Consider the following 13,918-nt stretch of genomic DNA (forward strand, 5'->3'; position numbering starts at 1 on the left):
CCTTTTTTCCATTTTCTCTATTTGAGAAGAAATGGCATGCATAGTTACCATATGTATGGCACACTATGGCCATAGTTGCCGATGTGCCCAATAAATCCCAAAACAAACAAACAAACCTCCTTCTCAAGGTCCTGCAGCTCCTCAGTGGTCAGCTCTTCCCTGTGCCTCTCCACTAACTCCTCCACATCACCATCACTCACATCCAGACCCATTGACCTGCCCAGAGAGGCAATATCCTCCACTATAGGCACAGCCTTTCAGTCACTGCTTCTGGCCACAAATTCCTCCAAGCAGAGTTCATTGTTCTGTACGAAACTTCCTGCCAGGCTTTGTCAATGAGAGATATGCAATGGACGATAGTAAAGTGATCTTTCCAAAACTCTCTCAGGGTTAATTCTGTGTCAGAGGTCACTTCAAAGCACCTCTGGAATAGTGCTTTAGTGTAGAGTTCCTTGAAATTATGGATGACCTGCTGGTCCATGGGCTGAATGAGAGGAGTCGTGTTAGTGGGGAGGAACTTCACAGTGATAAAGTCAAACTCCAGCAGCACATAGTCCTGCAAGCTTGGAGGGTGAGCTGGAGCATTGTCCATTATGAGGAGGGCCTTCAGAGGCAGGTTTTTCTCCTCTAAATAACTTTTTACACTTGTCCCAAACATAAAATTAAACCACTTGCTGAAATATTCTCTGGTTACCCAAGCCTTGCTGTTTGACCTCCACATCACAGGTAACTCAGTTTTCTGCACGTTATGTTTCTAAAAGGCCCTCGGGTTTTCAGAGTGGTAAACCAGTAGAGGCTTCAGTTTGCAATCCCGACTTGCATTGCCATAGAACAAGGGAGGTAGCCTGTCCTTCATTGGCTTGTGCCCTGGCAATGCCTTCTCCTCTTGTGTAATATATGTCTATTAGGCATTTTCTTCCAAAACGCCTGTTTCGCCTGTTTATTAAAAACTTATAGTGTATGGTTGTTGGGGAACAAAACCCTCAGCCTCCACAAATTCCCCACACTCTGTAACAAAATCATTGGCGGCATCTTTATCAGCACTGGCTCCCTCTCCATGCCCCACAACACTGTGAATGCCAGTCCTCTTCTTAAAATTATGAAACCATGGCTGGCTTTAAACACTTCACTTTCTTGACTCGTTCCTGCCTTGTTTTTCAAAAGATCAGCATGCATCAGTTTTGCCTTTTCGCAAATCATTGCCTCCGATACGCTATCGCCAGCACACTGTTTTTCTGTTATCTAGATCAAAAGCAATTTCTCAACATGCTCTAATGTTCCTGTGTTGTTATAAAATTTCAAGATTTATTTCTCATAGAGTATACACAATACAGAGGTGATACTTGCCTCAATTTTTAGAAGCTGCACACATTTTTCACACCTGCTTTTCCAAGCCGTGAAGTCCATGGCATAAGAAATATCCTGTCATGAAGAGCATCCATCATTTGGAACAACCCAAAATCACCATGTAAAAGCTCAGGGGAGTATAGAAGATGTGGGATAACCTTGATGCTGTTTCCTTTAAAAAAATTTTGCTCATTTCCAGAACGATGGGGTGAAGTATTGTCCTGATGGAAGCAACTATGAGTTAGTCTGTGTGGACATTTTTTCTAAAGTGCTGGGAGGAATTTTTTTTTTTTTTTTTTCAGAAATTCTTCATATGAGTTTCCTGTCACTGTAGTGCCCTTGGGTACAAATCATGCAGTGATTATTCCGTCAGTATCTCCCAGAAAACAGCAGCCATCATTTGCTCTGAACTTGCAGCAACATGGAAGTTTTCGAATTTTGAATAGTGTGCTTCTATTGGGCAGGCTGATGTTTTGTTTCTCGATTGAAGAGTAGTACCCATATCTCACCTGTCGTGACAATCAAGAAAAATTCATTCGCTGTATCATCTTGAGTGAGCATTGCTTCACACAAGTTAACACGATTGCATTTTTTCTTCCTGCCTTGAAACCCTAAACTTGCACCTTGATCATTCTGAGATCTTCGTGGAGTTATGGTATGCATGGATCCAATAGAAATGACTGTCTGTTGACAATGTCATTCACTGTTGATTTTCTTCACTCAAAACTATTTCCTCAATCCGACAGATGGTGGCCCTGGAATGATGGTTCGGCGTCTTCTTTCATGTGCTTCATTCCCACAGGATGCATGTCCTTCACATAAATATTTTTCATATCCATAAGGCCTAAAGGACACAGTTTTGACATTTTCTGATGCATTTTAATTGGACTTTTCCTGTTGAGATGAAAAAATCGGATAACAACACATTATTGATAAGAGGAAGATTTATCACACCATTTTAAGTGTGATAAATATAGTATACTGTTCAGGGCATTGCAATCAGTATGTCATACCGCACATATTCTTCAATTATTTTGTGAGAAATAAATTTGGAGGCCTTATAATTTGAATTATAATCTTTTTTTGTTACTCCTGGAGTAACAAAAGTTACTTACTGTTATCAAGGAAGCCCTCGATTCTTAAAATTGCAGCATCTGGCATCTAGCAGTATCTTGTAATATCTGATTTAGGTGGTTTTAGCTTTGAATCGAGTAAGCTAAAAGTTACGACATCATTACTCTTATTCTTTGCTCAACACAGGAACACGCACGCACACACACACGCACACACCGTGAGAAAGGATGTTTGCAATATCTTTATGTAAAGTAATTTGCTTCCAGACAGAGCATAGTTAATTGTTGGAACAAATCCCATCTTGTGTTGTGGTGGGTAGGTTGAATGAATTTAAAAAGGAATTAAACAAATTATTAGGTGTGGGGTGATGTGAAAATTTTTTTATGTATTTATTTATTTATTATTATTTTTTCAGCTGATGCTTTACAAGCTTGCTTTCTTAAATCATTTGCAGTACTGACACTAATAAATGCAATATTTATATTGTAGCAGTAATATAATTCTATTTGAGAGGGTAAATTAAGTTCTGAATCAGTATAAGAAAACGTACGTTGAGTTTGAGGAATAGATAGAATTAAACAAGAATGACACGGAACATAAGTGGAGTTCACAGTTTGGCTTATCAATTTAAAACTTAGGAGTATACCATAAATTTAAAACTTAGGAATATAGTTTCATACAGCTGCTGCACGAAATGTTAGCACTTGAATGCTTCCTACCAAACTGAATAATTTTTGTTACAAATATGAATTTTCATGCTTGGATTCTTTATTTTGTTTTTATTTATTTTGTATAAAATTATTCATACCAATCTTTCTTGGACAGGCAGTTTAGAAAGTGAGTACATGTCTATTTAAACATGACTACCCATGTAAAATCTTTATTCCAGATAAGATTATTTATTAATTTTTTTTTTTTAAACATACTCAGTTGAATCCTATGCTTTTTCAGGAGCATTTATTGGTTGAGGGTTGGGAACATAGAAGAAAATTATGGGTTAGAAACCAGGTGAAAGGAACTGAAATGAAGATTTCATTGTGAAAGTTGTTAAAGATACATGCATGTTTTAGTAACATGGACTGGTTGAGGAATATGAAGCCAGAAGAAACTCATTTACACTGTAAAGGAAAATTAATGAAGTTGATCCTGTCTTGGATCCACATTAGTATGTTGCAAGGCAATTTGTTGTACGACAGTTAGGTGCATGAAAAAAAGTAGAATGTGCATTAACAACTAATGTGGATAGTACAAGCCATCAAAAATATAAAATTTCAAGAATGGTATTGTGATCACTAAATTCACGGTTTACATCATGCCATGTTAAAACTTAATTTTATGTTGCTTTTGTCATACACTGAATTTTCTTAAAGAATTCACCAAATTGCCATAGCCACAAATTGTCTTTCACTAGATTGTTTTGTATACTGAACTGATGTACATCAAATTGTCGCATAATAGCGAATTGTTGTTCAATAATCTGTCGTACGATGAATTGCCTTGTAGTGTATTATTGTGTTCCCCCTAAATAGATGAGTATTTAATGTGCTTTGTATTTAACGTTTCATTTATAAAAACTGGTCCTGTTTATTGTTAAAAGTATCTGATAGAATGAAATACAAAAAACATAAGCAAAAAATGTGCGTGTTTTGGTACCATTGGATGAACTGTATTTTTAATGATATATGAGAGCTATTCAATAAAGAATGACCATATTTTTTTTTTGAAAAGGACAATACTATGATTGTCCATTTCTTAGTATTCCCCATTTGATGAAATGCACTTACTCCTAACGTTTCTGCCATTCTTCAGAAACATGGCTTCCACCATGTTTTGACATGCATTTGAAAATCACCTTTGATATCATTTCAACTTCTTCTGATAAGTGGAAAAATTTTCCTCACAGCTCCTTCTTTAACTTTGGAAATAAATAAATAAAAAAAAAAAATCGCAGGGTGCAAGGTCACAGCTGTATGGCAGATGAACACATTTGTCGTTAAATTCCACCTAAGCACCCAATGATATTGAGCATATCAAACATGCTGGAAACCCATCAAACATGAGTTTCCAGCATGTTTGATGAATGGGTTTTCAAAGAATGGGTTTCCAGCATGTTCAATGGGTTTCATTCAATTTTTGACATTCAAAGAATGGGTTTCCAGCATTGAACATGCTGGAAACCCATTCTTTGAATGTCAAAAAAAAAAAAAAAAAAGAAATGACTGTAACCCTTCCTTCAGAAGCCACAGCTTTTGCTTTTTCTTTTTTTTCGGTGTTGGTAATGGCGTAAACTTCCAAATGAGAGCTTTGTTGCTTACTCTCTGGGTCGAAATAATCTTATCATATCTTATCCACTGTTATCACCTTGTGCAGAACCTCACTATCTTTCGTAACTGTCCAATGCAGCTCCTGACAAACGTCCATGCATACTTGTTGCTTGTGTGTGAGTAGTCTTGAAACCCAGTGTGCAAATGGTCATGGAGAATACTGTGCGTGCTTCCTACTGAAATTCTCAACATTTATGCCAGTTGCCTTACTGTTATATGATGTTCTACTTGAATGTTTACAGAAGCTGTGTTTATGATTTCTGGGTTTTGAGCTCCAGGAGTGTAAATTTTTGTGATTGAATCAAGTAGATCTATAAACATTCTAAACCACCTGCAAGCTGTGCTGTATGGAAGCATAGGTTAGCCATAAGCCCATTTTAAATTTTATACTCTTCATCTGATGTTTTCTTGAGACGGAAACAAAATTTGAGAGTAGCATACTGTTCCTCACGTGTCACTTCAGTTGTTATGTAGGCAAAACTGAACACGCATGACCAACCACCAAGTTCAAGGCACCATGTGCACAAGTAAATTGTGCATGAGCAGTTCCTGTGTTGCAGCATAATTTCGACTTAAATTCTACAGATGAGCTAGAAATAGCAATTGTTCACGAAAAATTATGATAATTCTTTATTGAACATCCCTCATAAAATTAATTTTATAGGTCTCATTTTATAGATAGTGATTAATTTATCCATATTTTGTGTTGATTTTTATAGCTCTGCTAGCCGTAACATGATTCAGGAGTATGAGATGTACTATAAAAATGAAAAGGTGAGTATAGAATGAGGATTAGCAAGCTTTCAGCAATAATTTTGTAGATGGTATTGATCCCAGGTATAGTAGAACTAGGGATCAATACCAACTAATTTAGCAATTATCAGTATGTTCGATATAAATTTTAAAATTTAATTCCTAATTTTTGTATTTTATAACTTAGTTTGCATGTCATTTTCTTAATATTGATACTAACAACTTGTTTTGTTTTATAATGGGTATGTATGTTCTCTAATTATTATTAGTTGCCAACTATCCGTGATTATAGTGGAGTGTCTGTCTTAACTTGATTTTGACCACCTCCCCACTTTGGAGTCATGTTGGAAAGACAACTTTGTGTGATCGAGACCCACTAATATTTGTAAAATTGGAAAATTGCTAACTTATTGTGATTTTCTCTTGTAAAGAATCTGTCCTCATTTTGAATTTAAATTAATGCTTTGAATTTAAACTTTAATTCAATGCATGTAAACCGTAAATTAAATGCCTGTTTTATATATCCTCGCTTATTCCCATCATTTTACTTATATATTTTGTACTCTGTTCTACTCTAAATTTGTTCCTTCCTCATTTCCTTTAATTCTCTTTATTAATTATTTTGCCATGGCATGTAATTCATGTTAGAAACAAAGAACACTATAACATACTATGATTTTTAGCGTTTCTCACCAACCATTGAAGTAAAAAAGAAAACCAAAATCTTAAAAAGCTTTATATTTAAATTTACAATAAATTTACAGTAGATCAAACAAAATAAATGTAATTATACAAATAAAATGTTACTTGTAATAAAATACTGAATTAAGATAGAATAAAACAAATCTAGTTTACAGTGAATGTACAAATAAAATGATAATAAAATATTGAATTAAAATGCAATAAAATATACTAGATTAAAAGCGCTAAAATAACTGAAGCTTTCAAAGGCTTCTGTCTTCTTTCTCAACAGTTCATTTCTATTCTGCGGTGCCTAATTATATACCAGCAGGTTCGCGGTGCATCTCACTTAAACGTGTACTGTTCCCGTACATGTTGGAACCGGAAGCGGCTCGGGAGCGTTCCAGGCGAAAACGTTCATCCTCTCCAAGGATTACTGCCTCAAAGAGGGGATGAATGCATGTATCCCTGTCTCTATTTATATTATTCACAATAGAACTAATTCGTAGGCTCTCGAGCCACTTGCGGTCCCAAAATCTATGCGCCCGATCAGTGATGACTGCTTCGTCCGGGGAGATATGATGTTGCTTCTCCCAAAAATGTTCAGCTATGGTGGCTTTACCATAATCCGCATTTCTTATCGCGTTTGTGTGCTCTCCCAGACGATCTTTGAGGCGTTGTTTTGTTTCCCCCACATAACACTCCCCACAATCCAGGCACTTGATGCTATATATGACCCCACTTATATTTTCGTGTGAGATGGGTCTTTCACCTGTGACACGACCGTGTGCAGCTTCCGACCTGGGAGCTGCACACAGTGCGTCTGGTAATTCCTTAGTATACGAGCTATACGCTCGGTTAAACCCGGATAGTAGGGAACGTATGTGGTGGCTATCGGTGTGAAGGACTCGCATCTGCTCTGCCCTCCACTAATGTATTTCTCTATGATCCTCTGGGGGTACCCACACTTCAAAAGATCTGCCGTAACATGCTCATACTCTATTTTTTTTTTCATTCTCTGTTTTCGCCTGGAACGCTCCCGAGCCGCTTCCGGTTCCAACATGTACGGGAACAGTACACGTTTAAGTGAGATGCACCGCGAACCTGCTGGTATATAATGAGGCACCACAGAATAGAAGTGCACTGTTGAGAAAGAAGGCAGAAGCCTTTGAAAGCTTCAGTTATTTTAGCGCTTTTAATCTATTATATTTTATTGCATTTTAATTCAGTATTTTATTATCATTTTATTTGTACATTCACTGTAAACTACATTTGTTTTATTCTATCTTAATTCAGTATTTTATTATCAGTAACATTTTATTTGTATAATCACATTTATTTTGTTTGATCTACTGTAAATTTATCGTAAATTTAAATATAAACTTTTTAAGATTTTGGTTTTCGTTTTTACTTCAATGGTTGGTGAGAAACGCTAAAAATCATAGTATGAATATACCCAACCCCAGAGGCCTATAACATTGTTTTTTCATGCAATTCTGGTGGTTGACACTTGAAGAGATGCCAAGATTGTTTGATATGTGAGCATATACAGCAGACTCTCGATTTACTGGGAAGCGGATTAACTGTGACACTTCAAGACTCGAAATTTAAAAAAAAAAAAAAAAAATCAACCAGAAATCATAAAATTCAAGTAATAACTAGAATAGGTATAAACAGATATTTTGCTAGTTGCAAATAAGGAACAAGAAGCGGCATTATAAGTCGTCATTGTGAGATTAGTGTGCCTATTATCTTGAAACCCCCGCTGTCTTCACACTCACCGCTCCAAAAAAAAAAAACCAACAACAAATGTTTAGTTTGGTTTAGTGCATCGTGTCGATTGTTTTGTTTCGTTGCACCACAAAAGGACAGATTTTGTTTCATTATTTATGTTAGGAATGTCGGAATTTTTTTTTAGTAGTAACTTTTTTTTTGGTTTGTTTAGAAATCACGAAAATGGTGGGCAAATGCAAGAGTTGTGAAACTTGAAATTATTCAAAAGTTTGAAAACAGTGCATCTGTTAAATCTCTAATGAACCATTATAATGTTGGTGACCAAACCATATGCGACACTGTATAAAATAAAGGGAAGCTATTAGATTTAAAATCGACATCGTAAAAAATAAACGGAAGCATTGTATTGGACATATGAGTAGTACGTGGGAAGTTTTTTTTTTTTGTTTTTTGTTTTTTATCTATCGCCATACTTTTTACGTAGGTTGCTAAACATTTTTCAATACAGTCCCCAACTTATGTAGCTTCGGACTTACGTTATGTTATTTATATGACTAAAGATTTCAGTGAAGGGGACACACACATTTCACCATAATAACGTAAAAACCCAGAATTTCAGCTCCCGATATTATCGCAAATGCAATAAGTTCAAGTTTACTACCCATTTATAATAGATAAACATTACCAGAAAAGCCCAAGAAACTGAAAACTACAAATTGTTTTTTATTATTTTATTGTAGTAACCTCCAGAAATGTGCTTTAGTAAAATGCGAGCTCGTGTGGGGTTATAAGTGAGTTTTCGCCCTGTGAAGTTCTTTTCAGAAAATTAAATTTTGACTGTTATCATGGTGCTGACTAAGAGAATAAGTAGATCTACCAAATAGTTTGATCTACTGTAAATTTATTGTAAATTTAAACTTTTTAAGATTTTGGTTTTCGTTTTTACTTCAATGGTTGGTGAGAAACGCTAAAAATCATAGTATGAATATACCCAACCCCAGAGGAGGTACTAGTAGATCTACCAAGAAAAGAAAAGCGATTGAGTTGGATCAGAAAATTAAAATAATAAGGATGTATGAAAATGGCCAAACATCACCAAATATCGTGCAGAATTCAGATTTGTCAGTGGCAACGGTGAACACAATAAAGGAGAAAGACAGAATACGAGAAGCGGTGTAGTGATCGGCACCAATGAAGTCAACTATAATAACCAGGGCTATGAATGCATATCAGTTTTTACAGTACAATAACATGCGTGTTTTCATCCTTTTATGTTTTCTTTTTTTATGTGCCACTCTGGCTACTTCAACTCTGTCCCCAGATAAATATTTTAATTAAACTAATTAAAAATATATAACTATTTTTCTTCATTCTTCTCAGGATATTATGTGGTTTTTGTAATTTTGGCATATCAGGGATATAGTAGCAATATTTTGTTAGTCATTCCCATGTTACGTAAAACTCGACTTATGTAAGAAGACCTGAAATGTATCTTACTTATGTCGGGGGCTTACTGTATTTTTGGATTATCCGGGAAATCGATTATCCAGGAATTCTTTTTTACCATCTATCCTGGAAAATCGAGAGTCTACTGTACTTGTATATATGTATATATTTTCTACCTTACATTTAAAATGTGTTATTTTTTATCTTTTATTATTATGTTTTTTAATTTTTAAATTTGTAAATATATTGCCTCCTTTCATCTTTCCATTTTGCTTTCCTCCTTTTTCTTTTTTCTCTTCTCCACAACTTTTATCAGTACTTAAAATTTATATATGTTATGGTCATTGGTTTCTTTGTCTATTGGTGGTCCTTTTCCATATGTATCCCTTCTATATTCCTTTCTCCCTTTTCAAAATTTTTTACACACACACACACATACACACGTGCGTGCGCATAGAGTTATTTTGGTGTGGGTGTGTGAGCATAAAATGTAAACCAATCAAATTCATAACTATACTACGTCTTCTTTACTGCTGTAAAGGTCTTTCCCTGTTATGTTCTGTAATGAAACAACTCTGATCTATGTATGAAAGTCAGAATTCATTTGGTAAATATTTTTTAACTTAGGAAGTTCAAGAAATTGACATCTTTTTTCTTTCTTTAAATTCCTTAATACATTGACGCATTGTCATGTGTCAATATATCATAACTGAATTCAAATATGAAAATTTTGCATCAGACGTTCAGCTCAAAAAAAAAAAAAAAAAAGCGATGGGGGTTGCTCTTTATGGGTTTTCACTTAAGCTTAAGCATGATGCCAAAAGATGTATCATTCATCCAGTATTCAGTAGTGAGGAACAATTCTGAATTTGAAGTCAATGAACTTTCTCTTAAGAGTTGTAATTTGTTTTTCTAACATAAAAAAAATATAAAATTCTGCATAGCTTTATTCAGTTGCCTCTTTCCTTAATAGATACCAACACATTGATCACCGAGTGCATAAAAAAATTATTTTGCTTAGTATTAAGCCTTTTGATGCATTTTTTTTTTTTTTTTTTTTTATGTGAACCCCAAACACGAGAGGAACCTATAGTACTTATAGTACTATAGTACCTATAGTACTTAGTACAGTGCTTGGGTTGGAGGTTGAGAAGACAAAAGAAGGTATTTGTTGACATTGGACTTGAACTTCTGTAGATTGTAATTTTCAGGAAATACGTATGAAAGCAGGTTGTTCCAGAAAACGGCAGTTGAATGAATAAATGAGGAAAATGAAAAGTTGGTTCTGTGGGTTTGAAGTCAGACAGTAAATGGATGTTGGCTGGTGGCGGCATGTGTTCAGACTGTTTTGAAAGAGAGAGCGGGAATTATAGAAGCCAATTCAGAAGAACAGTGCCCATGGAAGTATCTGTAGAAGAGGCATGCAGCAGAAACAGTACATCTATGAGAAAGCGAGTGGAGAGACTCTGTTAGAGATGAATCATTAATTAACCTAACTGCCCTCTTCTGAATGGAATCAAGAAGCCTGAGAGAGATTTTCGGGGCACCACCCCAGGCGGAACAATATTCCATGGCTGGGCGGATTTCCGATTTATACAGAGTGAGCAGCTTGAAAGTGAGAGTTTCGAAGAAAAATAACGCCGAGAGCGAAAGAGAAAACCAAGTTTTTTAGATGTAGATGAAGCAATATTTGTAATGTGCTTGTCAGGGTAATCCCCAAAAGACATATATTATTTTGCCAAGAAATCGGAGTGTCACTAAAGATAAGCATAGGAGCAGAAGAATCCTTTTTGCGAGATGTAAGATAGGACTGAGTTTTAGAAGGGTTGAAATCAACTAAGTTGTCTTTGCCCCACTGGAGCATTACCTGAAGATCGGCATTTAAGGAACTGGTAGCAGATTTTCGAGAAGTGAAGCTGATTGAGCAGGACAAGGTTTCTCAAAATGGAAAGTTGAATGCAATGTGCTATCATCGGCAAAACTATGGATAGGATTTCCAGTCAGTGGAAGAAGGTAATTAATATACAAGAGGAAAAGAGTGGGAGAAAGAACTGAACCTTGGGAGACACAGGCATTAGCGGAGAAGTTAGAAGACAGAGAGCCATCTACCATCACCCTCAGTGCGCGATCAGAGAGAAAACTGGATAACCAATTACTAAAAACAGTTGGCAAACCATAATATGGAAGCTTGTTTAGAAGACCTTTATGCCAAACACAATCAAAAGCCTTTGAGATGTCAAGAGCAACTACTTGTGTTTCACCGAACCTTTCCATTGAATTAGTCCCTAAATGGGTAACATAAGCCAGAATATCACCAGTGGATCGACACTGACGGAATCCATACTGGCGATCGTTGATCAGACGAAAGGTTTCTAGGTAGTTTAAGAGTTAGCGGTTAATTGAGTTCTACATTCTTTTAGAAAGAGTAAAGTAATTGCAATGGGACGATAATTGGATGAAAGGTATTTGTCACCCTTTTTAGGAACTGGCTGTGGATATGAGCAAATTTCCAAGCAGAAGGAAAAACACCTTTGGAATAAGAAAGTTAAAAAAGGCGGCAAAAAATAGGAGTAAGTCCAGGAGCACCGGTTTTGAGAACAAGTGGAGAAATACCATCAGGACCTGGAGCTTTCTTAGCATCAAGATTCATCAAAATCCTTCTATTTCCTTTTGACGGAAGACCACAGGAGGCATTGAATGGAGTGTGTTGGGAATGGTGGGAGGTGTTTTACCAAGATCATTAATACATGAGCTGGAAGAAAAATGGGATGCTAGCAGGTCAGCTTTATCCTTGGCTGAAGTGGCAACAGAACCATCTGGTTTGGACAGAGGTGGCAGCAGAGATGGGCAAAAGTTGCGGCCATTAGCTTTGGCAAGAGACCAGAATGCTCAGCTACCATTAGGGCAAGAAACAAGTTTTCTACTCTTAGCCTGATCAAACTCTAGTTTGGACTGATTAATAACTGCTTTACAATTGTTGCGAGCTTTGGTGTAGGTAGAAAATGAAACTGAAGAATTAGAAACGAGCCAATTACGATATGCAACATTCTTCTCCTGAACAGCCTTAGCACATTTATTGGAAAACCAAGGTTTAGATAAAGGACGAGATTTTAAAGTGGAGTGTGGGATAAAGGATTCCATTCCTGCAAGAATAATTTCGCTGACACGATCTGAGCAAACGTTGACATCAGAAGTTTTGAAACAGTAACCCGACCAAGGAAAAGAAGAAAAGAAGTCTCGCAGGTCATCCCATTTTGCATTCTTGTAATGCCAAACAACACGAGGTTGGGAATAGCCATGAGATAAAGGTTCCATTGGAGAAGAGACAATCACCAAGTTGTGATCTGAAGTGCCTAAAGGACCTCTCACTTCGACCGTGTACTTAGAAGGGTTGTTTGTTAGAAAAAAATCAAGCATATTGGCTGTATGATTAGGATTGTCCAGTATTCTTGTAGGTAAATGAACAATCTTTGCTAGGTCTTTGTAATTGCAAAAGCCTCAGCATCTCGACCTGCTGGGTCGGTGTGACTAGAAAACGGAAGCCAGCTGCAGTTGTGAACATTAAAATCACCAAGGAAAATTACCTCACTGTTAGGAGAGTTGGACTGGAGAAAGTCAAGTTGCAAAGAGAGGAAGTCAAAGAGCTCCAAGTGATTAGTGGAGTTGGGAGAACGGTAGAGACAACAGATGAGTTTGACACAATAAGGTAGAGAGATTTTAAGCCAGAGAAGATCAAAGAGAGGAGATTCCAAATTGCCAAGTCTCTGACCAGGAATATCAGAACGGACATATGCACAAGTACCACCTTTGAGGCGAAAGGAATCATACAGCAAATAATTTGGGCATCTGAGATGAGCAGTAGTTGAATCAACTGATAACTGAAATTCTGTCAGAAAAAGTACATGGGGTTTGGCAGACTGCAAGTGGAAACGGACATCGTTGAGATTAGAATTGAGACCACGTATATTTGTGAAATGAATTAGGAAGTTCTTGGGAGGTTTAGATCTTTTCGCAGATAAGCTTGCTCTATTAGTTTGACAATTTATGGTGTATTCAATAGTAAGAAAAAGTGGGTGGGACGTGCTGTATGAAGTAATGAAATTTTTGGATATGTCTTACACGTGGTAAGAATATATCCAGATCCTTGACATAACGTGGCCTCGACAATGCTCCCCGCATACACACTACTCGGACTCCCTCCAGTCACTATCTGATTTTACAAGTAGCAAGATTATACACTAGCTGATCCGGAAGCCTCCTAGAGAGTTACCAATAGGTTCGGTCTGGTGTACTAACTAGCGGCTGGCCTGTGAACATCGTTTTAGAGCTGTACCCTCGAAATGTAAGGAATATTGGATCTCTCCACAACGTTCATCATAACCTCAAAAGTCATCAATCATACTGCATGATGGAAGAGATAGGGAAGGGTTGACCGGAACTTAGCTCTAGAGACTAAACATGGGTTCCACCACTTCAAGCCTCCAATAAGCAAAGTGGTGGTATTTCACCGGTTGATGAGAGTCATCTACCACCTAGTACTGCCTGGTAGCATAGAGGGG

The 13,918-nt window shown here is 36.7% G+C and overlaps 1 protein-coding gene across 1 annotated transcript in view; it reads left to right on the top strand.

Moving 5' to 3' along the window:
• kis (chromodomain helicase DNA binding protein kismet) overlaps nucleotides 1-13,918 on the top strand; it is a 1,089,809-nt gene that overhangs the window by 328,940 nt on the left and 746,951 nt on the right. Inside the window, 1 exon segment of the mRNA XM_090383876.1 lies at nucleotides 5,465-5,519. Coding sequence (XP_090240002.1) covers nucleotides 5,465-5,519 — 55 coding nt within the window.

Source organism: Mastigoproctus giganteus, chromosome 10 (genome assembly GCF_048544385.1).
Source record: "Mastigoproctus giganteus isolate SK-2022 chromosome 10, ASM4854438v1, whole genome shotgun sequence".
Classification (NCBI taxonomy): Eukaryota; Metazoa; Arthropoda; class Arachnida; order Uropygi; family Thelyphonidae; genus Mastigoproctus; species Mastigoproctus giganteus.